The 27,086-nt window shown below is 41.7% G+C and overlaps 2 protein-coding genes and 1 pseudogene across 4 annotated transcripts; 1 reads left to right on the top strand and 2 right to left on the bottom strand.

The window, feature by feature from the left end:
* LOC109904126 (PMS1 protein homolog 1-like) overlaps positions 1-1,839 on the bottom strand; it is a 28,848-nt pseudogene extending 27,009 nt beyond the window's left edge.
* A 1,176-nt stretch (positions 1,840-3,015) lies between these two features.
* On the top strand, positions 3,016-23,998 carry LOC109865694 (ORM1-like protein 1). 3 transcript variants are annotated; one of them, XM_031794049.1, is made up of 4 exons: positions 3,016-3,357; positions 19,840-20,020; positions 20,945-21,096; positions 21,405-23,998. In XM_031794049.1, the coding sequence occupies exons 1-4, from the start codon at positions 3,323-3,325 to the stop codon at positions 21,538-21,540; spliced, it is 504 nt and encodes a 167-aa protein (XP_031649909.1). In that variant the 5' UTR covers positions 3,016-3,322; the 3' UTR covers positions 21,541-23,998. The 3 variants fall into 3 exon arrangements, with proteins under 3 accessions (XP_031649909.1, XP_020309663.1, XP_020309672.1); XM_020454074.2 differs by lacking the exon at positions 3,016-3,357 and adding an exon at positions 18,537-18,664; XM_020454083.2 differs by lacking the exon at positions 3,016-3,357 and adding an exon at positions 18,547-18,656.
* LOC109865685 (adenosine deaminase tRNA specific 3) lies at positions 23,308-27,011 on the bottom strand. Its single transcript, XM_020454063.2, has 2 exons — positions 26,862-27,011; positions 23,308-26,700 (listed from the first exon to the last, which is right to left on the bottom strand). The coding sequence occupies exon 2, from the start codon at positions 26,686-26,688 to the stop codon at positions 25,594-25,596; it is 1,095 nt and encodes a 364-aa protein (XP_020309652.1). The 5' UTR covers positions 26,689-26,700; positions 26,862-27,011; the 3' UTR covers positions 23,308-25,593.
* Between the last annotated feature and the right edge of the window lie 75 nt (positions 27,012-27,086).

Here is a 27,086-nt window from a genome sequence, read left to right on the forward strand (position 1 = left end):
AGAGAGCTGCTTCTGACCTCTGCCACAGCGCATATGGAGCCCTGGGCCTTTCCTCTGAAGCCATATGTCTCCAGGCGCTCCAGGCCATCGTGGCTGCAGATTTTAGAGGGGTAGTATTTCACAGCCATCACAGCAGTATTAGCAGCTTTTATGCCTGAGCCATTGTCTATGATTTCTATTTGATCCAGACCATAATTCTCCTAAGACACATGAAATACATAAAATAGAGAATGTTCAGTATTGTCCCTTCAAAGAGCCTTGAAAGCAGATTAGATTTTTTTTGTGTGTCATATTAACAGCTATGTGTTCTAAGTTCTTAAAGCCTCTTTTGTGGATTGATCTGATTATTATATACACTGAGTGTACAAAACATTAAGAACACCTGCTCTTTCCATGAAAGACTGACCAGGTGAATGCTATAATCCCTTACTGATGTCACTTGTTAAATCCACTTCAGTGTAGATGAAGGGGAGGAGATAGGTTAAAGAAGGATTTTTAAGCCTTGAGACATGGGTTGAGTGTGTGTGTGGGGGGGGGGGGGGTGTTCCTATTAGGAAGGTGTTCCTAATGTTTGGTATACTCAGTGTATGTTAGTGTCCACTCCAGCTCCGTTTCCAATTGAATGAGGTGTAAGTACAAGAAATTATAAATTGGGCTTCAAATAAATTGGGCTCCCCAGTGGCACAGCGGTCTAAGGCACTGCATCTCAGTGCTAGAGGCATCACTACAGACCGTGGTTTGATCCCGGGCTGTATCACAACCAGCCGTGATCGGGAGTCCCATAGGGTGGCGCACCATTGGCCCAGAATTGTGCGGGTTAGTGGAGGGGTAGGCCGTCATTGCCTAGTTAAATGAAGGTTAAATAAATACAAAATAAAAAACATTTGCTTCCTTCCATACAGGCAGGTTTATGTGCTAGAGATACTTGGAGGTCGTTTGATATTGATCATGTGGTGTTCAGTTCCGGGAAAATGTTTTCCTCTTGATAAGTGGATTTGCTTTCCTCTTGGCAATATAGGAGAAGTGTTGGAAATATTAGTCCAATCAAAAAGCTTCACTATGTCCTCAGAGGCTGGCTGTGCTGCCTGAAAGGATTACCGCTGACAGCTCATTAAGAAATGGCTCTGAAGTGGGCAAAGAGTGCACTCATGAGAGAGAACTCAAGTATTCCCCCATGCCAAGAAAAACAAATTCACAGAGAGAGCAGGTGAGCCGAGCCCACTCGAAATGGGAAAATATCTGAGGAATTCAGATGACATGACCATATGAGTACACTATAACCATTTCTGACAGCATTGGGAGTTGGAGAGGGTGTGTGTATAGTTACATACATTTTATCAGGACATGTTTAACAGGATACCTTTAAGTAGGCCTAATTCCAACCAGGGAAAACAAGTACAATAGCTATGTGCTTTACAATGTGACAATTTCAACATGCCATGAGTGATTTGCATGTGCTTCACTGGCCACACTAAAGAGTGAACACACATTTTTTTTTTTACCAGTTTAATGTAAATTCTCAAGGCACCAGCACCAGGAGTTCCTTCACCACGTTTACCAAAGAGGTGATGACCTCACAGTTGGACAGAATGTGCACAGTTTCTGCAGGCAGCGGTTTCATGATTAGCTACTGTTTATGGACACCTGCAATATGGAGAAAGAAAACGTTGATGTGACATTGTTGTGCAATGAGCTGTCATTCACAACTGGAGGTTCTAGTCTGGAGTGTCCGGTTAAATTGTGGTTGAGGGCATTTTTAAACTCTCTAAAATTGTTCAATGAGTGAGAAATAGATGTCATTGTTGCAATAGTTTGTGAGTGGGCAACATATACTATCATCTTAAATGGGCATGTTTCATTATTTTGCCATATTAAAATAAAGTACATTGTGCTAATTTACCTAATGTGGACAGTTTGTGATACTACCTTACACAAGCTTGCATTTTCACCCATAAAATTGAGTGGAATTACACATCCTTTTTATCTCAGATTGGTGGTTTTAGTATAAAAGTTTAGTCATTACGATGACATAAGACTGATTGCTTCAAACGGTTCAATATCTTTGGTTTTGCACGTCACGCGCGCTGGGCTGTGCAGGATTTAGAACGCGGAGTTAATAAAATTGCCAGGAAATGACACAGAATATTGGGGGTGGCCACACACCAATACATGGATTTGACAGTCAATATTTCACTTAAATTATCCAACAGAAAAAGTGTTTTGTTCTCTTTTCCATGGTGGCAGCCTCCCGAAATCAACATCCGACATGGCAAAATATAGATATAAGCCTTCTACAGGTCATGAGTGACGTGCATGTGCTTCACTGGCCACACTAAAGGGTGAAATACCAACCATCTATAGGTAATTTCTACCATGTATAGGTTATTTACTTACTTAACGAACCATGTATATATTATTCCAAGTTTCCGTGTGGTCTTTGACTAGTGTTAGTTTAAACAGCGCTACACCCCAAACGTTTTACCCTGTATTCAGCGTGATATCCATAGAAGTTATTAAAGTGTTGCGTTTAAACGTACAGCTTTGGCGACCCACTTGAATCAAAAGGTAGCTAAGCTGTTCGATACAAATTGTCCTCTAACCAGTGACATCAAATTGTATTTGTCACTTGTGCCGAATACAAGTGTAGACTTCACCGTGAAATGCTTAATTACGAGCCCTTTCCCAATAATGCAGTTAAAAAGTACTAACATTAACAAATAGATAAATATTTTTTTAAATAACACAATACCTATATACAAGGAGTACCGGTACGAATCAGTGTACTGGGGTACGAGGTAGTTGGGGTGATTGATTGCGGTAATATACACATTCCCAGATTCCATGTATTTTTTTCCAGCTCTGTTAGACCGTGGAACCTCATCTCCCCCTCTCCCGCAATTGATTTCAACGTGATATCGATGTGTGATTGACAAATAAATGTTGCGTTTCTCTTCCCATTTTGGCGAACCCCTACTCAAAATACATCTAACTGATTGTCTGCAGGTTATGTTCCCCATTCATAGACTGGTTTTGCGCCTATTGACGGTAGAATCTTCTGACCAGTTTTGTTAGGAGTCGCGATACTTGCTCTAAACATTAAAACGCATCGCTTGCGGTAGGTTACGTTTTTTGGAAACATAAGAAACGCATCTTTCATATCAGCGAGGAATAATTTTCAAAAAACGAATGGTTAAATTACTACACACCTTTATTGTGTTAGTGTTCCCACACCGCCAACATCGCTTGTTTACTGAAGACAGATGGAAGACATTGGCAGCTATTTTGCGAGCAACGAACATCTGTGTAAGCGTAACATGGGAGGATGTCTAGCTTGTGGATCTGTGCAAAACTGCGACAGTAAGTTTATTTTTTTTAAGAGTCCATGTTGATACGAGAGATAAACGGCATATCACCATGTTTCGAAAACCGGGTTGAAAGTGATGATTGTTTACTTTTCTAAACGTTAAAACGCACCGCGTCGGAATTGTAGTGGAGTCAAAATATGGGCGGATGTAACCGCTGAAAATCTTACATTGTTGTGTTAGTTTCAACAGCGTATTACCCGATTTCCCCTCTAATCGATAGTTTTATTACCACTTGTCAAAACAGGGTTTGTTTCTGCATACTGGATATTGATTTGGATACGTTACAACTGTGTTTTGTCATTGGGCTACTTATCAAAATGTCTAGTCAACAGGAAGCAGCGACGAAAAAATAATTGATGTTAAAAAACAACATTTAACTTAAGTTTTAGGAATATGAATTAAACTTAATTTCTAATGGTATTTAATCAGGTAAAAACGGCCGCCGGAGTTCAAAAACTGCTACGATGAATTTACTTGTATAATATACCAGAAATCTCCAAAACATGCCTAGGCTGAGTAGGGTTTAATTAGTTAATTAACTAACGTTACAGCTAACGTTAGTTATAACCTTACCTGCCAATCATTAACTCTTGAAACGAAGAACACATTTACAATACATTATGAATAGTGATTCACTGGTGAGCTGTGTAGTTATTAAACAATATTTATTTGAATTGACAAGGTTATTGCATTTTGCATGATAGCTGTCTCCTCTGCACTTCTTCTTCGGTTGAGTTTGATGGCGGTTGGCATCCAATATGGTGCATTACCGCCCCCAACTGAACTATAGTATAAATTAATTACACTTTGTGATACCAAAGGGAAAATTTTAATATTTTTAATTACCCTACCAACTAACAATACACACATTAAAACCCACCACCATATTCCACTACTTTAACCCGATCTGATCCTACCCCAGGCCATGATCTGACAAGATCACACTACCACTCAACACACCCTGTAACTCTACTGAAGTCAAATCTCGTACCCCCAAATACTTCTCTGTAAGCTGCCACCACAACATCTATTTTCTGTGAAGTACGTTTCCTTTCTGTGATCCAGATAACCGTTGCTATGAACGCTAAGAAGACAACCTTACTGAAACATACACTGTACCACTTATTGGCTTATTCCTCTGTTCTGGCACAGATCTACTCTTCACAGAGATCCTCTCAGAATCCCTCACCCTTAATCCACCCTCCTACATTCTTCACTGCCTCAGCATACGACATCTTCTGCACTACTCTGACCCTGGCCACCTCAATATGCCTCTCTTGCAAAGGACACCTCCGATGCCCAGCAAAATGGGCACCCCTACAGTTGACAACTTTTTCCACCAAAACGACACATTCTTCTGTCCCATGTCCTCCTGCACACTTCCCACATTTTGGAATCTCCATCCTACACACTGCTGTGACATTCCCATAAACATGACACCAATAACAGTGTATTCAGCACAAAAGCTCTAACAGCATAACTTATATATATATATATATATATATATATATCCTAACATTACTTTGTCAGGTAAAGACTCTCAATTAAAGATCAAAAGAACAGACTGTCACCTCTGTTTCACCACGCTCCCCACCGGATCTGTGTCGCACCGAACAGCAGGCGTCACAAACACCATGAATCTTCAACTTAAATTGCTCCACCTCCACACTTAACCCTACCCCAGAAATCACTCCTTTCAATGGTGCCCTGTACCTAAGCGCAAAGCAAGATACAGGTCTTTCCCCAAGTTGTGTCGCACGGAGCACCTGCTCGCTCTGATCTGAAGAAACACAAACATACATCACAAGTCCACTTTGGGTTACCTTCACCGACTCAAAGGCACCCACCATCTTTTCCACCCAACATGAAACCACCCTTAGATCTGCCGAAAGGCCTGGTTCCACCCTCTTCAAAAATCTCACTTCCATTGGACCAAACTTATCTTTATCATAACCATGTCCATCAATGCAAGGCACTGAGCTCCTCACAACACCTTCCACCCCTTCTATTTCACCTCCAGGGGCCTGTTGCACAAAACTAGGATAAGGGATTAAGCCAGGATATCTTGGTGATCCTGGCTCAATTGATCCGTAATCCGGTTGCACTAAAGATGGATAGGGGGCAGGAGGATATGTTATGGTATAAATTACCATGGAGATTTATTCTGTGGAGCTAGCCTGCTCCAGACCAGGCTAAATTCCAGGATCTATTTAATCTCATCCCTAATGTCAGTCAGCAGTCACCACAAATGGAAACCAATAGTTATTTCACTGCTCACTATACATAGTTATCACATAACTAGACCCACTGTTATTATTTAAACATTTGTGATCATTAATTTCAATGATTTTGGATAAAAAATGATTTTTAGATGATGTTGCTATCATTAGATAATTTACAGTTTCCCATAGACTATAAGGCTATATATAAAATGATAGAATATTAGGGCCACAGAGTGGGAAAAAAACACAAGTCATAATATTGTAACCAGTTGTTTTAAAGGAGGACAGTTGTTAAAATGACAGATGTGGGGCATTTCGTGAAATTGTACTTCAGTATGGTTTCATAAACAAAGACATGCTGATGTGCCAGAATATTAAGTATCACATTGTCATAAGTATCAAAACAATATGTAGCTTTTCTGCAGAAAGAACCAGCCTCATAAATTTATGACTTTATCCTTTTTCTTCAGTGTGGCCCTAGTACTGTCATAAACAAATACACATTCCATATGAATATAAAAACACAATGTGTAACATTATGTTCCTTTATTGAATAAGGACAAAACAAAGCAGGTAAACCATCAGCTCCTTTCGAAACTGAAGTCACAGTGACTCTACAAGATGGAAAGCACAGAATCCAAGCATATTATACAAAATGATACATACACATTCAAAGGTCTGTATATAACACACCCTGCATGTCTGCACACTAAAATAAATGCAGGACAAATCCATACACATCAACTGAACAGACAAATGAATGGATGCAGTAGCCTCCCTGCAGCCTTGTATTACACACAGTATACCGCACAAACATCATAAGAGGCCAAATTCGTCAAAAAACGAACCCAAAAAACCAAATTCCTCTGCCACCGCAGGACATATTTAACCAAAATTGAAAGCACACATACTAACTAAAATAATTCAACACATATTGGTCCCTCAGCAGCCGACCACTGTCGTCATCAGGGAAGATTGCCGGATTGTCCCAGTCCATGGCTGGTGGCACTCTGGGGGCCCTCTCCTTCCTCAGGCAGGCCACATTGTGGAGGACAGCACAAGCCACAGTAATATCACATGCCCTAACAGGGCTGACCCTTAATTTGTGAAGGCAGTGAAAGCGTGCCTTCAGGAGGCCAAAGGTCATTTCAACTCTGGCCCTGGTCCTGGCATGGGCATGGTTGTAGGCCTGCTGTGCTTCCTGGGGGTCTGTGAAAGGTGTCAGGAGAAAAGGCTGGCAGCCATACCCCCTGTCTCCCAGCAACACACCAGAGAATTCACCTGTCAACACAAAATCTCATCATTACTACCTCATAAACACAGTGATATTCTTGACACAGCCATGATGGTTATAAATAGGGGTTGTGTGGCTTACCTTGTGATAGGCACTGATAGATTTCAGAGGCCCGAAAGATTCTGGAGTCATGGACTGAGCCAGGCCATTTTGCCACAACATTGCTGATCACACAGTCAGCATTGCAGACCATCTAAAATCATAAGATGAGGAATATTACACCAATCAATGCACATCACTGGCAATGCAGAGTGTTCGTCAATGGACAATATCAAAAAGTTATGTTCACCTGAACATTAATGCTGTGAAAGGATTTCCTATTCACAAAATCGGCCTCATGGGCACCTGAGGGGGCTTTTATCCTTATGTGTGTGCAGTCCACTGCACCAATGACATTGGGGAAACCTGTCACACAAAGTAATGAGTATCCTACTATGTGTTAACAGTTGTCCTGTAATTTGTAGATCCTCTTACCTGCAATCCTATAGAACTCCTCTTTGATGTCACAGAGTCTTCTGTGGCCAGGGAAGGAGATGAAGACATCTGCTAATGCTTTGATAGCCAGACACACACTCCTTATTGTGCGGCAAATTGTGGCCTTGTTCAGCTGTTCTGCATCCCCCACTGAGTACAGGAAGGCTCCACTAGCAAAAAAGCGCAAGGCCACACAAACCATTTGCTCCACACTCAGTGCATGGCTCCGTGCAGTGCGGTGCTTAATCCTGGGACCCAGTAGTCTGCATAGATACCTGATGCCATCTGCAGAAAACCTGTATCTTTCATATAGATGGTCATCAGGGAAGGCCAGTGGGTCCAACCGGTCCCTGAAGACCCTTTCTCGCCTGAAGGCTCTCCTCAGCACAAGTGCTTCTTCATCCACCACATCTCGCACGAATGGGCATGCCATTGTCAGAGCAGAAAGGAACACACAATTTTGGGCCTTCATATAGGCTAGTGGCCACACCTGGTGCTGGGGGGGTGGGCAAAAGAGGGCGATGCCTTATAACGATGACTTGGTTGTACTGATTGCTGGGAAAATAAAAAAAACCTTAGAAAGATGCCACCGTCCTGTGTGCTCACAATAAGAGCTCATATGTCATGGCTCACTTGACTTTACGAGAATATACCTCATTTTTATTTTGAGCTGTGTCATCTTCTTGGAGCTGGGGGAGGAAAGAAAAATAATGATTAATACATTTGTGTTACAGTTAGCATACAGTGTACATTGAAGGCATATCTCACCTCCCTCTCAAGTTTTTTTATTTCAAGGTCCAGTTTCCTAATTGTCCTCTTTTTTATTTCGAACTCCAGTGCAAGATTTTCCATCTTTTTCTTCTTGTACTGAATGTCTATGTCTGCCAGTTCTATTTGGCGCCGGAGGTGGTTGCCATACAACTTTCTGATAGCTTGTGAGCTCTGTGAACACAATACAATTAGCGCAGCTGGAATTTGGCAGGATGTGGTGTCCTTTTATTAATACGCACTGTTGCCAGGCTGGTTTTCCCACTGTATAGCATCTGGGTCCTGTAAAAGAAATTAGATTTTTTGATTTTGATGAGGACTCCTCACCATTGTAGAGTAAATAGTACTTTCACAGTCTTAACATGATACCTCATGCCTTCTGGAATCCAGAGAGATGGTCTCCTCCTCATCATCGTCTCCATCATGTGCTGTTGCTGCTGCACTGGGGCCTTCACCCTATCACATTTAATCGGATTCATATTGAAGCTAGTAGACAAGACATGCCAGGCCTACAGTATGCCTTTGATGGAGTACTCACTGGATCAGCATCGTCTGGTGCTTGTGCTGGTGGCTCTAACAGGAACACAGTGCTGCCAGACACTGCAAGGCAATAGGTAAACCAAAGTCAGACAGTCCAAATTGATTCAATATGAATGTGGTTGTATCCCATGTAGAGATGGAAGGACATACCTTGAATGAAGCGGGTGGCATCTTGGGAGGAACCTATGCTCGTCTCTTTCCCCCCAGGGATCCCCTCTAAGACGGGCCTGCCTTTATTTAGCTCCGAGGCCATGTCCTCTGCTGGGGTAAGGTCAGCCTTTGGTGACCCACCACCCGTGCCTTGTCTGTGGGTATTCTTTTTCACTGCTAAAACAGTACAGACAATGTGTGAGCAGGCACCTTCTGGGTACAATATATGCTTGTGCTTTGTTAAATATTAGTCAGGGACCATACCATTCTGCAGAATGTTCTTGTATTTGATTTTGACCTGCTGCCATGTCCGTTTTGGCCCGTTCATGTTTAATCCACACACACACACACACACACACACACACACTTAATGGAGTCACACTGCAAAAAATTACTTGGTATTTTTGTCTTGTTTTCAGTAAAAATATCAAAAAATTTATCATAGCTTTATACAGTGTGATGGAGTTACTTTACACAATTTCACTCATATCTGCAGTGCATTTCAATAAAAAATTTAACCGTTTCATAATTACAGTACAACTGCATTTTTGGAGATGTGAATTAAATATTTGAATTGTAATTGTGATGTTTCAGCGGAGCGGTGAGTGTGTAATTGTGCACTACTTACGCATTCAGGCGGTCTGCAATACTTTGCCACGCTTTTTCTCTTTGCTTTATCACTGTGGCGGTGTTGCCTTTCTTCTTAATTATATCTTTTACCTCCTCGTATGCCTCCATGAGGATTTGTGCTTCCGACGGGGAAAAGTACGCGGCTCTAGTTGCCATGGTAAATCAGTTAATCTGTGATCTGTGCCGGGGTCTATTTGAGTGAGCCGTGAGCGCGCACCTATCCAGGATTGGTTTCACCTGGCTTAATGAATCCGTGTCTGCTCATCCTGGCTTGGTCTTTGTGCAACCAATTAAGCCTGGACGCACATGTTTTGGCTTCATTGAGCTCAGCTGAGTCATTTATCCCGGATGTCTTAATTCTACTTTAGTGCAACAGGCCCCAGGACTCAAACTGGGGTCCGCAACATACCCTCTCCCTTGTTATTGCTAGCGTCAACAGATTCAAACCCATCCTCTACTTCCCTCAGTCTTTTCAACCTCCTCCTTCTGAAAATATTCAACATTTCCAAGCCGAAAACTTTTTGAGAGAGAGAGTTAGGGCATTTCTGATTCAGGAAATCCATACAAACTGTTTACCGTATGACTAATTATTACTACTACCAATATTCTTGATACAGATCTCTGAGACAAATGTCAAAGAAAAAAAACAACACACAGATCTTGGCGAGAGTTATAGGGTAAGGGAGTCAGAGGGCCAATCCTTAGGGAGAAATCCCGAACATTCAGCAGACCCAATCAGGTGAGATGTGTATCGAAACAAGACAAAAAACAAAACAAATTACAACAATACACACAAAACAAATAAAACGACAACAACAATACACTTCTTTCCTTTTGATACGAATCACTTCATGATTCATGCGTCCAAAAAAAACACTGCTAGGTAAATCAAAATACCAAATTAGAATTACAACCCTTTATCTCCGTCTTAAAAATAATTGTATCCCATAGGGTAATTCAAGGAATAGTCAAATAAATTAGAGACAGGTATCCCTCATTCAGGGACAGCTTGAGGGAGATCAGGCCTCACCACAAAGTCAGAACAGAGGTCAGAAGTTATTCCACCCCATTTAAGTGAGCTTTTCTTTCCCTTTACTGTACCTCCGACTCATTATTTAAAGACATTTCAAACATTCCAAACATTTTGTGTACCAGGTTTACATTGGATTTTTCAGTACATTTATTATCAAGAGAATGTACATGTGTGTACCTAAAACTTGGAAAATAGGTAGAAAATGTCAGTTGTGTGCCATTTAATGTGCATCCTTTCTAACCTGTGAAAAACCCCACTAAAACCAAAATAAATAGACCTCACACACAAAATCAAACAGTGTTAACACCACTAACAGATATTCATAACAGGTGGGTTGTGTGGGTGCTGGCATGTGAGGTAAAACATGAGGTAACAAAATGGCCAGGTCTTACTTAACGTGGGAGCTCCCTTAACAGCCCGATCAGGGTACTATAGTTACGTATAGTACACTGTCGTGTCTTTACTATCATTAAATTGAAGACTTCGTTTTTATCAAAGATTCCTGTAATTAGTATCACGTGATTAAACTGAATAATCATGTAACTGTAATTAACTAGGAAGTCGGGGCACCAAGGAAAGTATTCAGATTACAAAGTTATAATTTCCCAATATAACCTTTCAGATATTTTCATATCTGATCAATAGTCTTCTGATTAATGATTTATTTATTTTACCTCGCGTAAGTCTCATTCCAAACGTCGTAAATTGTTGGTTATCTGCACGAACCCAGTCTACACTATGAGTCATCCATTCATCAATTGTCTTAAATCATTTTATTTACTACTAACTAAGTAATTCACAGAAATGCATAAACAAACAAACAAACATGGTAAATGTGGTTACATGAAATGATAGTAAAATGGGCCCTAGTGGGCTGAACCGCATGGCAGCTTGTTAGACAAGAGGAGGAGTGGGGGTCGACTAAGAAGTTACTACAAAGTGATAACTATAACAATTGAAATGCTAATCCTTACACATGAACGCTCACTCAGTTGGGAACAATTGCAATCAATATATATATTTACGCTCAGTGTGTCGTCTTGATCGCTGGTGAAAAGTTTATTTATTTTGTAGAATTGTCTGTCTCTCTCCCTCTCTCGGTTGCGGTTAGAGGGGATTGTTCAGAGTGACATTCGTTATAGAATGGATGCTTCGGCGGTTGTCGTTCTTCGCGTTCAATGATACCGAATTCCTAGCTGCAGACTAGTAATCAATATCAAAGACTTGTTCTTATTCTGTCGGTATCGATAGTCTAAGAGTTTAACCACATGGTATGGTTAAAAAGATTCAGCAATGGTCTACACCTTTAGCCATCTCGTAATTGAGGTAAGCTTGGTCTGGGGATAATTTCTCAAAGTTGTGTTTTATTCGGAATGGCAGAAAAGGGCTGTCCCGGGATGTCTGACCCTAACTGGGCTCAGGGGCGGTCCTCTGATTTAGTTCAAATCCAATTCCCTTTTCGAGTTTTCCTTCATTAAACAGTCCAAAATCACATTGTAAAATTGTGTAAACAGTATCATACTCACTCATTCATCTTATACAACAATTAGATGTAAACCTTATATCTGGGGATATTATATAAACAGCGTTATGGTAATGTGGCCACACTGTCTCCCATGAGCTTCCCAAGTTGTGACAAACGGACCAGTTCATAACTGGATTCTTCACCGATCTTTTACACTTTCTCCGGAACATGAAATTTGTTCATACCTCAAGTTCTGTGAGGTGGAAGGATTTCCTTTGTCTCCATGAAAAACTACTCTCTATAACTGTGTCCATGAGGTCTTCTCAGGAATTTACGACCTCTGACCACAGCAGCCTAGTTGAAGGAGGCAGGGAGAGGGGGATGGGCTTGCTATACCCAAAGAGGCCAACATCAAGACAACACAGTTTCAATAACTGCTCTCCTAAAGCACCTGCCTCAGGAAGCCTTTCAAAGGGAGAGATAGAGAATCATTGGTAAACTTGTCAAAAAAAACTTTGTAGCGGACATTCCATCAGTCCTGGAAGAAAGAAAATAAATATGTACTTACAGTGCCTTGCGAAAGTATTCGACCCCCTTGAACTTTGCGACCTTTTGCCACATTTCAGGCTTCAAACATAAAGATATAAAACTGTATTTTTTGTGAAGAATCAACAACAAGTGGGACACAATCATGAAGTGGAACGACATTTATTGGATATTTCAAACTTTTTTAACAAATCAAAAACTGAAAAATTGGGCGTGCAAAATTATTCAGCCCCTTTACTTTCAGTGCAGCAAACTCTCTCCAGAAGTTCAGTGAGGATCTCTGGATGATCCAATGTTGACCTAAATGACTAATGATGATAAATACAACCCACCTGTGTGTAATCAAGTCTCCGTATAAATGCACCTGCACTGTGATAGTCTCAGAGTTCCGTTAAAAGCGCAGAGAGCATCATGAAGAACAAGGAACACACCAGGCAGGTCCGAGATACTGTTGTGAAGAAGTTTAAAGCCGGATTTGGATACAAAAAGATTTCCCAAGCTTTAAACATCCCAAGGAGCACTGTGCAAGCGATAATATTGAAATGGAAGGAGTATCAGACCACTGCAAATCTACCAAGACCTGGCCATCCCTCTAAACTTTCAGCTCATACAAGGAGAAGACTGCTCAGAGATGCAGCCAAGAGGCCCATGATCACTCTGGATGAACTGCAGAGATCTACAGCTGAGGTGGGAGACTCTGTCCATAGGACAACAATCAGTCGTATATTGCACAAATCTGTCCTTTATGGAAGAGTGGCAAGAAGAAAGCCATTTCTTAAAGATATCCATAAAAAGTGTTGTTTCAAGTTTGCCACAAGCCACCTGGGAGACACACCAAACATGTGGAAGAAGGTGCTCTGGTCAGATGAAACCAAAATTGAACGTTTTGGCAACAATGCAAAACGTTATGTTTGGCGTAAAAGCAACACAGCTCATCACCCTGAACACACCCATCCCCACTGTCAAACATGGTGGTGGCAGCATCATGGTTTGGGCCTGCTTTTCTTCAGCAGGGACAGGGAAGATGGTTAAAATTTATGGGAAGATGGATGGAGCCAAATACAGGACCATTCTGGAAGAGAACCTGATGGAGTCTGCAAAAGACCTGAGACTGATTTGTCTTCCAACAAGACAATGATCCAAAACATAAAGCAAAATCTACAATGGAATGGTTCAAAAATAAACATATCCAGGTGTTAGAATGGCCAAGTCAAAGTCCAGACCTGAATCCAATCGAGAATCTGTGGAAAGAACTGAAAACTGCTGTTCACAATTGCTCTCCATCCAACCTCACTGAGCTCGAGCTGTTTTGCAAGGAGGAATGGGAAAAAATGTCAGTCTCTCGATGTGCAAAACTGATAGAGACATACCCCAAGCGACTTACAGCTGTAATCGCAGCAAAAGGTGGCGCTACAAAGTATTAACTTAAGGGGGCTGAATAATTTTGCACGCCCAATTTTTCAGTTTTTGAGTTGTTAAAAAAGTTTGAAATATCCAATAAATGTCGTTCCTCTTCATGATTGTGTCCCACTTGTTGATTCTTCACAAAAAAATACAGTTTTATATCTTTATGTTTGAAGCCTGAAATGTGGCAAAAGGTCGCAAAGTTCAAGGGGGCCGAATACTTTCGCAAGTTTAGTAGTTTTCACTATGTTACATTTGAATCATTCCTAAAATTCTTCATCTTAATCGAGTTTTCTGCAGGAAGGTCTTGAGAAAAGCATGGGAGACGAGTTAGGATCGAGGGAAAGATGAATGGAGTAAAGTACAGAGAGATCCTTGATGAAAACCTGCTCCAGAGCACTCAGGACCTCAGACTGGGGTGAAGGTTCACCTTCCAACAGTACAACGACCCTAAGTAGACAGCCAAGACAACGCAGGAATGGCTTCTGGACAAGTCTCTGAATGTCCTTGAGTGGCCCAGCTAGAACCCGGACTTGAACCCAATCTAACATCTCTGGAGAGACCTGAAAATAGCTGTGCAGCGACACTCCCCAACCTGACAGAGCTTGAGAGGATCTGCAAAGAAGAATGAAAGAAGCTCGCCAAATATAGTTGTGCCAAGCTTGTAGCGTCATAAACAAGAAGACTCAAGGCTGTAATCGCTTCTGTGGGTGAGAGAGGGTCTGGTTGAAATCATCCATTGCAAAGCTGATCCGACACATCTGGATCCTCACAGGACAGTCATGACAGCATGGTTCATAGGGTTGGTTCCTGCATGTGTCTGGCACAGTCTCCTATCTTAACTTAGAACATATTCTGGGCATTCTGCCAAAAGGTCTGAGGAGGGGTCATGACCATCTCCCCCTCATATTTCTACCCAGTACCTACAGGAACCAATGATTGTATGAAACAAGCTGTACAATTCAAGGCTGTCCCTTCAGACTAAACACTTTTCCTCCACAACCTTTAAACAGGTTCACATTCACAAGGTAACCAGATGGTAACCACATTCATAACCAGATGGAATACCAGGACGCGTACTCAGATCATACGCTGACCACCATTTTCAACCTCTCCCTGACCCAGTCTGTAATACCTACATGTTTCAAGTAGACCACCATAACCCCTGTGCCCAAGAACGCCAAGGTAACCTGTCTAAATGACTATCGCCCTATAGCACTCACATCTTTAGCCATGAAATGCTTTGAATGGCTGGTCATAGCTCACATCAACACCATCGTCCCAGACACACTGGACCCACTCCAATTCGCATACCGCCTCAACAGATCCACAGATGATGCAATCTCTATTGCACTCCACACTGCCCTCTCCCACCTGGACAAGAGGAATACCTATGTGAGAATGGTGTTAATCGATTACAGCTCCATGTTCAACACCATAGTGCCCTCCAAGCTCATCACTAAGCTCAGGACCCTGGGACTGAACACTTCCCTCTTCAACTGGATCCTAGACTTCCTGACGGGCCGCCCCCGGGTGGTGAGGATAGGCAACAACACTTCCCCCATGCTGATCCTCAACACGGGGGCCCTTCAAGGGTGCGTGCTTAGTCCCCTCCTGTACTCCCTGTCCACCCATGACTGCATGGCCGTGCATGACTCCAACCCCATTATTAAGTTTGCTGACAACACGACAATGGTAGGCCTGATTACCGATGACGATAAGACAGCCTATAGGGGAAAAGTTAGTGACCTGGCAGTGTGATGCCAGGACAACAACCATGCCCCCATCGACATTGACGGGGCTATAGTGGAGCGGATTGAGAGCTTCAAGTTCCTCAGCTTCCACATAACTAAGGAATAAACATGGTTCACACACACCAACACAGTCGTGAATATGGCACGACAACGCCTTTTCCCTCTCAGGAGGCTGAAAAGATTTGGCACGGGCCCTCAGATCCTCAAAACATTATACAGCTGCACCATTGAGAGCATCTTGACTGGCTGCATCATCGCTTGGTATGGCAACTGCTTGGCATCTTACCGCAAGGAGCTACAGAAGGTAGTGCATACGGCCCAGTACATCACTGGAGCAAAGCTCCCTGCCATCAAGGACCTCTATACAAGGTGGTGTCAGAGTAAGGTGCCTTAGGACCAACACTTTACATATGTTTTATGAGCTGAAATAAAATATCCCCGAAATTGTCCATACGCACAAAAATATTATTTACTCTCATATTTTGTCCACAAATTTGTTTCCATCCCTGATAGTAAGCATTTCTCCATTGCCAAGATAATCCATCCACCTGGCAGGTGTGGCATATCAAGAAGCTGATTAAACAGCGTGATCATTACACAGGTGTACCTTGTGCTGGGGACTAAGGCCACTCTAAAATATGCAGTTTTGTCACACAACTCAATGACATGTATGTCTCAAGTTTTGATGGAGCGTGCAATTTGCATACTGACTGCAGGAATGTCTACCAGAGCTGTTGCCAGAGAATGTAATGTGTATTTATCTACCTTAAGCTGCCTCCAATGTCGTTTTAGAGAATTTAGCAGTACGTCCAACCAACCTCACAACCAAAGACCACGTGTATGGCCTCATGTGGGTGAGTGGTTTGCTGATGTCAACGTTGTGAACAGAGTGCCTCGTGGTGGTTGTAGGGTTATGGTATGGGCAGGCATAAGCTACGGACAATGAACACAACTGCATACTCACCAGACATGTCACCCATTGAGCATGTTTGGGATTCTCTGGATCGATGTGTACGACAGCCTGTTTCAGTTCCCACCAATATCCAGCAACTTCGCACAGCCATTGAAGAGGAGTGGGACAACGTTCCACAGGTCACAATCAACAGCCTGATCAACTCTATGCGAAGGAAATGTGTCGCGCTGCATGAGGAAAATGGTGGTCACACCAGATACTGACTGGTTTTTATGATCCCGGCCCTACCTTTTTTCTTTTTAAGGTATCTGTGACCAACAGATACATATCTGTATTGTATTCCCAGTCATGTGACATCCATAGTTTAGGGCCTAAGGAATTTATTTAAATTGACTGATTTCCTTATATGAACTGTAACTCAGTAAAATTCTTGTGTGTTGCGTTTATATTTTTGTTCGGTATACATACAGTGCCTTCAAAAAGCATTCAGACCCCTTGAATTTTTCCACATTTTGTTACGTTACAGCCTTGTTCTACAATGGATTAAATAAAACATTGCCCTCATCAATCTCCACACAATACCCCATAATGACAAAGCCAAAACAGCGGTCTAAGGCACTGCATCTCAGTGCTTGAGGAATCACTACAGACCCAGGTTTGATTCCAGACTGTATCACAACCAGCCGTGATTGGGAGTCCCATAGGGCGGCGCACATTTGGCCCAGTGCCGTCATTGTAAATAAGAATTTGTTCTTAACTGACTTGCCTAGTTAAATTAAGGTAAATATATATATATATATTTTAGATCAGGTCCCCAAGAACAGTGGCCTCCATTATTCTTAAATGGAAGAAGTATGGAATCACCAAGACTCTTCCTCGAGCTGGCCTCCCGGTCAAATGGAGCAATCGGGGGAGAAGGTCCTTGGTCAGGGAGGTGACCAAGAACCCAGTGGTCACTCTGATAGAGGTCCAGAGTTCCTCTGTGGAGATGGGAGAACATTCCAGAAGGACAACCATCCCTTCAGCACTCCACCAATTACGCTTTTATGGTAGAGTGGCCAGAGGGAAACCACTCCTCAGTAAAAGGCACATAACAGCCCGCTTGAAGTTTTCCAAAAGGCACCTAAAGACTCTCAGACCATGAGAAACTAGATTATCTGGTCTGATGAAACCAGATTGAACTATTTGTGCAGATGTAAAACCTGTGGAAGTAGATAGAGTGGTGGGTGCACGTGGTTGACTGGCCCGTATGGTAGATTAAGTGAAGAAATTCTGTTCATCCATACTTAGTTTCTTTGATGAAGAGTCTCTCCCTTCTCATGTCAAGTTGGGCTATGTGAGATAACCTGTAAGAGACTTTGCACAAACCCCTTCGGTGCCATAAATGCAAAAGATTTGGTCATGTGTCAAGCGTATGCATATGGGAAGAGTAATGAATTGTGGTGGCGAACATGCCCTCGAATTTCTGGATTGCTCTGTTGGGTTTAGGAGACAGAGGTGGCAAGAATAAGAGCTGTCCAGCGTGTCTCCTATCTGAAGGATGTGAGAAGAGTTGAAGGAGCAAGTGGCGTTGAAGATGCAGTGGTAATTCGGGCTGCACCAGTGAAGGTGTATCTGCAATCAAGGGATCCTGATATATTACATGTGGAAAAAGGTGGACTTTGTAGCATTTATTGCAATGGTCATTAACTGCATAGCGCAAACAAAGAAGAAATCCTGAAATCCTCTGAGTTTACAGCAGAGGTATTGCAAGAAATCCTGTTAAAGGAGGATCCGCCCTCACATGCCCCTGAGCCTTTGTAGGGATGTGACTTGAATTGGAATGTGACTGAAGGAGTGTGATGTTTTTTTTCTTCTTTTTTTCTACAATAGATTTTTTTCAACAATAGATGTTTTCCTATAGTGTACCACCCATACAGTAGGTGGCGACATGCACCAATTTTGGTGGACCGCCATAATACCATAGAAGAAGAACTGCGCCAAAGTTAGCTAGATAGCTCACTAGTCGCTACCGAACAGGTTCAGTCAACAACAGCACGTTTGATTAGAGGAGACTGGCCTTCTGCACTGCCACGTTTAAAAACAGATTCATAACAAGGTACTCCAGTAAGTATATTGCCATATCTATGTGTTGACTGTTCAAGTATTTGATAACACTAGCTATTGGTATGCAAATGTTGTCACCTAACTATCTAACGTTACAGTAACTAGATATTCCTAGCTTGTCACCAAAATGGCTAGCTAGGAAGTTAGCTATTCAACTGGTGTTTCAAGCAAACATGACTTACTAACATTAGCTGGAGTTTGGCTGAATCATTAATAGCTGGGACTTATACAAATGTGAACATAATGCAAAGTAAGCTAACTAACTAGCTAGCTAGAAATATGATAAATGAATGTCAATGAATTACAAGGCATCTCACTTAGCATAGGTAACTAGCAAGCCCAATTTTAAGAGCATAGTTCATGTTGAATTCACCTTTTTTAAAGAATCACACTTATCTAGGGAAAGTTGTAGTTAACTTCTGATCACACAGGCTTGGCTCGGGAAAGTTGTTTTAATGTTGACGCTGCTGTCTGCTACCTGAGGTTAGTGAGTTGCTTTTCGTGCCTTGATCTTTTCTGTCTCAAACGAAGTTCGCAACTGTTGCCTAGCATTGCTGCTGCACTTTTCTGAGCCTCCGTGCAGCTGCTTATGAATGCATTCCCTTCTTAGGACAGTTGCACGTGAATAGCTTGGTTTACCATTATAGGCTTGAAAACGAACATGCCACACGCTTTCACGAAACAGCTGAGATACAAGCTAACCAGCAAAGGAGTTACATAAACATGCATTACTTGCCCACAGGCGTATTTATTTTCCCAGCATTATCAAGAGCTTGAGAAATCTTAGACTGTATGACGCAACCTCGAACTTTCAATCTCATGCCAAGCAATTGGTCTGAAAAGCAACTCTAAGACAAGTGAAGTCCAAATCGGTTACTCATGTCATGTTGTGAAAAGCTTTCTTTGATTTGCCTGTAAACAGCGGTAGGTATTGTTGTGCAAGAAAGGTGAAAGTGTACTACATAAGCAGATCATGTTCATAATATTTGCGTAATAATTTCTTGTACCTCCAGGCTATGACCTTTTTTTGTGTATTGCAATGCAGCAAGTAATTATTTTATAGTCCTGAAGCAAATGGCTCCCTGTTGGGGTTCATTTTGAATGACTTGTTTTTGTGTTATGTTTTTCAAAGGACTAATGCATGTTCCTCAATAACATAATCCACTTGTTCACAGAAACAAAATGAATGTTGGTGTAGCCCACAGTGAGGTGAACCCAAACACTCGGGTCATGAACAGTCGAGGGATCTGGCTGACCTATGCCCTCGGTGTTGGAATGCTTCACATTGTGCTCTTGAGCATACCCTTCTTCGGTGTACCTGTGGTGTGGACTCTCACAAATGTTATACACAATTTTGTAAGTAATTTTTCTTCTCATGAATACATTTGTGTTGACCCCATTTTGAGTGCCTTTATCACCTATTATTACTTGGGACAATATCGGTATTGCAATTAAAACATGAAAAAAACCAAATTTTGGTCCTTTTTAAAAACCTGCTGTATGTCAAATATTGTGTGCTATGGCTTGGAAAATAAATGAAATGTGACTCTGGATGACACTGTTTGTTTCCAACATTAGGGCTGTTTTCCTAAAGAAGTTCAATCTGTTTTGTTTCCTTGCCACAATACTAACGAGTGTTGCGGTATTTTCCCAGCCCTAATTATTCTAATGTATTTATTATGGATCCCTATTAGCTGCTGCCTTCCTGGGGTCCTGCAAAATCTAAGGAATGACCTCATGTCCACAGTGCCAGGTGTTATAAAGAAACTAAGTGAATACCCAGAACATACTAACTCCCATTTTCCCACTTATGAGAAAGTAGTTTATGTATCAGTCCTGTGTTGTGGTAATTATGACATGCTTTGGTCAGCAGTTTTCACACGCGCTCAGCTTCTTATCATAAATACAGTTCAGGTTCTATCGCAGCTATGTCTTTTAAATGTGTACATTTAAGTCATTTAACAGATGCTCTTATCCAGAGCGATTTAGTCGTTAGTGCATACTTTTCATACTTTTTCCCCCTTCTTCTCCGTACTGGTCCCCCATAACCCTGGCGCTGCAAGTGCCTTGCTCTACCAACTCAGCCACACGGGACCATGGAAGGATGAATTCTCTATTCTTGAAAGAAAAAGACGCGTAACCGAAAAGACACATAGCTGTGCTGCAACATCTACCCTCAGTCCCACCATTTGCTACTTTAAAATGTGTTTGTCTTGTCTTAGTGGACTGTCACTCACCATTGAGACTTGGACTCATTCCCTGTATGTCTGTGCCTTCCAGGGGATGTATGTCTTCATGCATGCAGTGAAAGGCACTCCGTTTGAGACCCCAGACCAAGGCAAAGCCCGGCTCCTGACACATTGGGAACAGTTGGACTACGGCGTGCAGTTCACATCATCCAGAAAATTCTTCACTATCTCCCCAATCATTTTGTACGTAGCCTTCCATCATTTAGAACAAGAGGTTACATTTTTGTACATTTAGCTTTAGATACCCACTTAGCATCCAGTGCAAAAGTAATTGTAAACTGTATGGGCGGTTTCCTGAACACAGATTAAGCCAAGTATTGGACTGAAAAGCACTTAAACGGAGGTCTTCCATTGAGATTGTGTTTTAGTCCCGGACTAGGCTTCATATGTGACTGGGAAAACGGCCCTATAAATGCTAATTGTTGACCATGTTGCAGATATCTTTTAATTGACACATTTGCTAACTTTTTTTTATTTTTTTATCCCCCTAGATATTTTCTTGCAAGCTTCTACACAAAGTACGACACAACACACTTTGTCATAAACACTGCGTCCCTTTTGAGCGTGCTGATCCCCAAATTGCCACAACTACATGGAGTCCGAATCTTTGGCATCAACAAGTATTAATCTGAGTGTTAAGAGGGTCAGTGGTGTGTGACCAACTCTCAAAGGAGCTCTTGCATCATAGCAAGATGAATAGTTAACCCTATGTGCTCTGTACCACTGGAGTGTGTACTAAGCAGTTTTGTACAGTACGTGCAATTATCACTCATTGTTTAGATGCGTCAGGTTAAACTGTAGTGGGAGAATGAGAGAGAATACCATGTGCATTACTAACTTAAGTAAATATTTAATGTTGTATTTTTTTGATCTGCATAGACCTGGGCTGGCCCAGTGTTCAAACGTGGGCCTTTTTTTGTTCTCTTCTGTTTTTTTGTTATTTGCCCTCACTTCACACAGTGACATGGACTGCATTCCTTGTCACAATGTATTTTTCTGTTCTTAACCGGAAGCCTTAAAAATACCAGATGTATTTTCAAAGATGATTTCTTCATAAAGGTAGGGGCCTATGGTTCATTGTTTGACACACACTTAAGATTGACACCCTTCTAAAAATGATTACTGGATAAAAACTGGGGCCTTAGAACCGTTGAGTAAATTTTACACTAAATCTGCATGCGCCATTTCTGAAGTTTGTGCACGCACAAATATTGAGATTTATATACCTTGCACGTGCCAATCATATGCATGTTTCCCCTTAGAAATCAGAACTGTCGTAGAACTGCGTGCGTGAACAAGCATTATAACTTCGCCTGAAAAACGCCCCATCGTTCACCTTTTATGGTGACAATAGCGCCCTTACTTTGGAAGTATTGGAATTAGGCCAAGACCATATCTGGAAATGGCGAACGTGATCAAATGTTTTTGGAGGTGTTGGCAGACTGTTTTCTTTTGCAGTGACAGTTGCGGTAGCCTATCTGACCGTTTCTGGAAGACAAACATTTGCTAATTGTCGTGGACCTGTAAACAGATTTGAATTAATTCAATCATGTTTGGCATTTTACTTTTTACTTTTTCCCCTAATCTAAATATGGTGCACTGCCCCCTTGTTCTGAAACTGACTCCTTGAAATAGAAATAAGCTAGTAGGCCTAATTAGTGGTAGCTGAGACGCACTTCAATGCAAAATATCAACTTGTCTGCTCACCTGTTTAAATTCAGCTGTATGTTATAAACCACGCTCCCTTTCAGATGAATAGAGCAAAAAACTTTAATTCTACTCACCTATATTAATAGCCTATATTAATAGGCCCAATGAAATGAGATGCGCGTTGGTCATTTGTTGTATGGCTGCTTCAGGAAAATGAACTCATGGCCAGAAAAGGTGAGAAATTTAATTTGCAATAGTTGTCTATAAATGCAATGTTTGTCTCGGAATTTGACATTACAGTGTTCAGACGTGTGTCTCACAAATGTCAACGGGAAGAGGTGAACCCTCTGCTCTTCCGTTAACCTGCACTTAAGAGCAGATCACAGAGCAAAATACTTAAAGTAGCTTATCTATTTACTACTGTGAAGTGGGTCCAATTAAATGAGAGATGGGATGAATGGTAGCCTATCCTAACTTGTATGAAACCATCAGTCAGAAAGGGTGAGGAATTTATTCTACAATGGTCATGTAATTGAGGTAAAGAATAAATCTATTTCTATAATTATTTTAGATCAAATAAAGGGATTTTTGCTCTTCTCACTAATGGTAAATGATTGCATCTTATTATATTTAGCTAGGCCTACCTGTTTTTTTTGTGTGTTTAAAAAAACAACCTTTTTTATAAGAATGTCATTATGTATTCCTGCACAAGGCCACTACTAGGCTACTTCTGCCTTCTTACAATGCAATACTGAAACCACTAGCATTTGGTTTTCAATGAGTTCCAGAGGGCTACACTGAAAATGTTATATTGATCCTTGCCATCAAAATTAGCACACAAAAAAGTCCTATATTCAGTTTTTGGAATTTTCAATGCTCCCTGACTGTCTTGTGATTTATTAGTGAGATGAACAGTCAAGAAACTATGACTGTAGGTCCATTGACTGCACAGTGATTAGTGAGCTGGACAGTCAAACTATATAAATATAGGTTAATTTTAAAGTATATTGAGTTGTTTTTACTGGGACCACCTTTGTGAGCTGTATGTTTGACACCCCTGGTCTAAGGTTTGCGGGAGGATAAGCACATCAAGTTACATTTTTATTAATGCCAACTTGTGTGAATACTGGCACATGCATGTTTTGGGCATATTTTGTGTGTATGTGACACTTGAGGCCCCTGAACAATATGAAATACTAATTTAGCATGATTTCCTTTGTATATTAATAATTTATCCTTGTTACTCAATCATATAGGGCAGGCATTTTTGCAGTGTATATAGCTTGTCTGTATAGGTTCATGTCTTATGTGAAGATCAGATGATTTGTCATAAGATGTTAAGTGTTGTCAGATAATTGTTTACTGAGACAGGTCTATGGTATGGCTATGTACCTACACATGACTGCCAAAATAAAATAAACACTTGAGTAAATGAGGGATGTAAAGTATATTGAAAGTGGGTGCTTCTGTGCAGCTGTGGTTCCGGAGTTAATTAAGCAATTAAAATCTCATCATGATAGGGTCATATAAAATGCCCAGTTTCCCATTATTTCAGCTACCATGGCTAGAAGAGATCGGTGACTTTAAAGAGGGGTCTCAAAGGAGCATAGGTGGTTTAAAGTGTGTGTGTCACCAGCTCTCAACTTAATTGAACACTTCTGGGAGAGTCTGGAGTGGTGCCTGAGACAACAATTTCCACCATCAAAACACCAAATGGTGGAATTTCTCAGGAAGAATGGTGCCGCGTCTCAATCCTCGTGGTGATGTTAAATATTAGTGATGACGATATTACTGTGCAATGTAGATGTTCTGTTTTCACCTGAGATTGCATAACAACTCATATGTTGATGTAGTGTCCATCGGTTATGAATGTTTCAACCTGTGTTGAAGTTGTGCTTTTATGTCAGTTCCTGGCTTCAAAGGGCACCAAAAACAACACTAAACATGAGTTTTGGCGGTTCTGCTGCCACAGAAACAGACCCTGGGTCTGTTCTAATGTGTCTAATCTCGGTTAACCCAGAGGTAAAACATCATGTAGTTTGGGCAACTGATCGTCACACGGGAGAGTATAACACACCAAATTCAGTTCCTGTGATTTTACTAACAGATCTCAGTTTATTTTAGTACTATGTATGGCAACTCCGGTAGCTAACAGAAATTGTTAAATGAAACACCTCGCCAAACAACCAGCATGTTTATCAAATTTCCAAGGAAAGATTCCAGTGGTCATGTGAATTTCATCTGCTCCGATTGGATGAAACAGGCCGCACTGCCATATGGGATGAATAGTTTGTTTGTCCCCTAACTGGTATGTTGTCTTGTACCCTTAACTTTTCTTCCATATCACTTTGTTACAATTTCTAGTCTTTTGGATGAATGGTTCACCCTGGAGATTTTTGTACCTATTCCACTTGACAAGCATTTTGAAATTTGCATGCTAAAAACAAGTGGGTGTGTCAGTTAAGGAAACCATAACTGTGTAAAGAGCGGCATGGTGGCACAACGCCCTTTTAAGACACTTTATGTTGGTGTTTCCTTTTATTTTGTCAGTTGCCTGTATATTCATGTAGATGTACTTGTTTAGGATATGAATATCTCCTGGAGGCTACTATTAAGACAACCAAACAAAAACAGGACTACCTATGTCTTATCCACGGTATTCTTGGAGCTTTGTCAGCCCTTGTACCTAACATCATTAAAACATTTATGCCCCGAAAGCAGCATGTGTGTCTTAACTGGATGAAATCTCATGGGAAATGGATGGGAACCATATTGACGATAAGCAATAAAACAGGTTGTGAATGCTTGATGTCACAGTGGCCAAAACTTTATTGCATTGAATTTTACATAGTAACAAAGTAAAACATTAAAATGTGGTTATGTAATTCAAAATCTTCCAGAAGTAAAATGTTACTTATGTAATTCACACGTTGATCTAGTCTCGCTCATCAACCGCGTGTGCCTAGTAGTCTGACACGAGATTAATCCGTTTATAAGGGTCTATCGTTCCTGTAACAATTATGTGAACCTTTAAGAATTCATTTTGATATAGTGTATAGGCCTGTTAAGGTCTTCACACTGTTGGTCCAAGACTCCTTTGAAAACTTCAAAGCGGTGATTCAGATCTTTTTGAGCGTGGATTTTATATTTAGTCCCAAATGCCCCATCGGTAGAGGCTGTCCCATAGAAGACTCTGCCTATCCTAGAATGGACTAGCGCCATGGCACACATAACACAAGGCTCTCGAGTAACATACAGGTCGTACCCGGTGCAGATGTATGGCTCAACTCTCTCCTCTGCACTGTCCCCGTCCAGCACGACCCCACAGGTTGTCATGGTGGTGGCGCCCTGTTTTTGAGAGGGTGAGGAATAGGGTAAAACAGACTGGCAGGCGGGGTACTTGTCATAGGTGTAGGCCCCACCCCCCTGCCCATGTGCCACAAGGTCAATGCAGACCATGATGGCGTGATGAAGTGGGTGACCGCCTTGCTGGCAGTCATGTCCCACAGCGAGGATCCTCTCTGCCTCTGGGTCAACGACCGCAGCCCCCACAGCCTCCATGCCACTCTCCTTCCCCGCTCTGGCTGCAGCCACAGCAGCCATCATGTACTCCTGCATCTTTGATTTCTGAGAGGAGGTGAACAGCTGGCCCCTCAGGGCCACAGTCACCTGTTTGTCCTCGTGAAAGGAGGTGGGCCAGTGTTTGCTGGCCTGCTCAAACTGCGGTCTGGTCAAAGGAGGGCATGCTGGTATCTTGACCAGGAAAGGGTATCCTAGACCTTCACAGTTTAATCTACCGGATGACGACAGATCAGATATGTGCAGCTCCTTACTGTGGTCAATGACTGGTCCATCACTGGCAAGGCATACAATGACCTCCAGAGGGTGAGGGCTGCCCTTATCCTTGCATGAACGTACTCTCTTGATGTGCTGAAGTCCAGGTAATGGGTATACTTTGGCCAACTCCTTGATCAAACGAGAGGTTTCTTTCTTGTTGATGATGGGAGCTGCAAAGGCCTCGATTAGCTCAATGTCTTGTGACTGCTCGTTGGACAGCACAGGGTAAGCAACCCAGGAGTCGATGTCACACTCATATTCTTTTCTGCGTTTGGGTTGTGGCTCCATTTCAAAGCAACTCTGTTAAAAATCAGGATGAAACAACTCGGATACAGACCAAATGTTTACAAGAAGACAAACATTGGATGTAGTGGCGCAGAGCTGTAAGGTTGTTTCAGAGCATGCGGAAAAAAATACTGTCAGTGTATACTTAACATTACCGATTGATGAATTAAAATTACCTTGTTGACCAGCTTTGATTAGAAGTGTGAAACGTGACAGATTTCAGATACGTGGAGCTAGCTCTCCGTTTCCATCCATGCTTGTTGATGTCCGACTGCATATAATATCCCCCTGAAACAAAGGCTATCACTCTTCATAGACACCCATAGATTTGTTTCCTAGATTCATAAAATGCACTGATTTTAAATTAAAACAATCCCTTTGATATCAGAAAAACCTTTTAA

Source organism: Oncorhynchus kisutch, linkage group LG2 (assembly GCF_002021735.2).
Source record: "Oncorhynchus kisutch isolate 150728-3 linkage group LG2, Okis_V2, whole genome shotgun sequence".
Lineage (NCBI taxonomy): Eukaryota > Metazoa > Chordata > Actinopteri > Salmoniformes > Salmonidae > Oncorhynchus > Oncorhynchus kisutch.

What these genes read in the sequence shown, in the direction of transcription:
- LOC109865694 (XM_031794049.1), top strand. Translation starts at nt 3,323, where the DNA reads ATGTCTAGCTTGTGGATCTGTGCAAAACTGCGACA. An exon ending in ATCTGTGCAAAACTGCGACA is followed by an intron (nt 3,358 to 19,839) that starts GTAAGTTTATTT and finishes ACTTGTTCACAG; the next exon opens with AAACAAAATGAATGTTGGTG. An exon ending in ACTATCTCCCCAATCATTTT is followed by an intron (nt 21,097 to 21,404) that starts GTACGTAGCCTT and finishes TTATCCCCCTAG; the next exon opens with ATATTTTCTTGCAAGCTTCT.
- LOC109865685 (XM_020454063.2), bottom strand. Translation starts at nt 26,688, where the DNA reads ATGGAGCCACAACCCAAACGCAGAAAAGAATATGAGTGTGACATCGAC.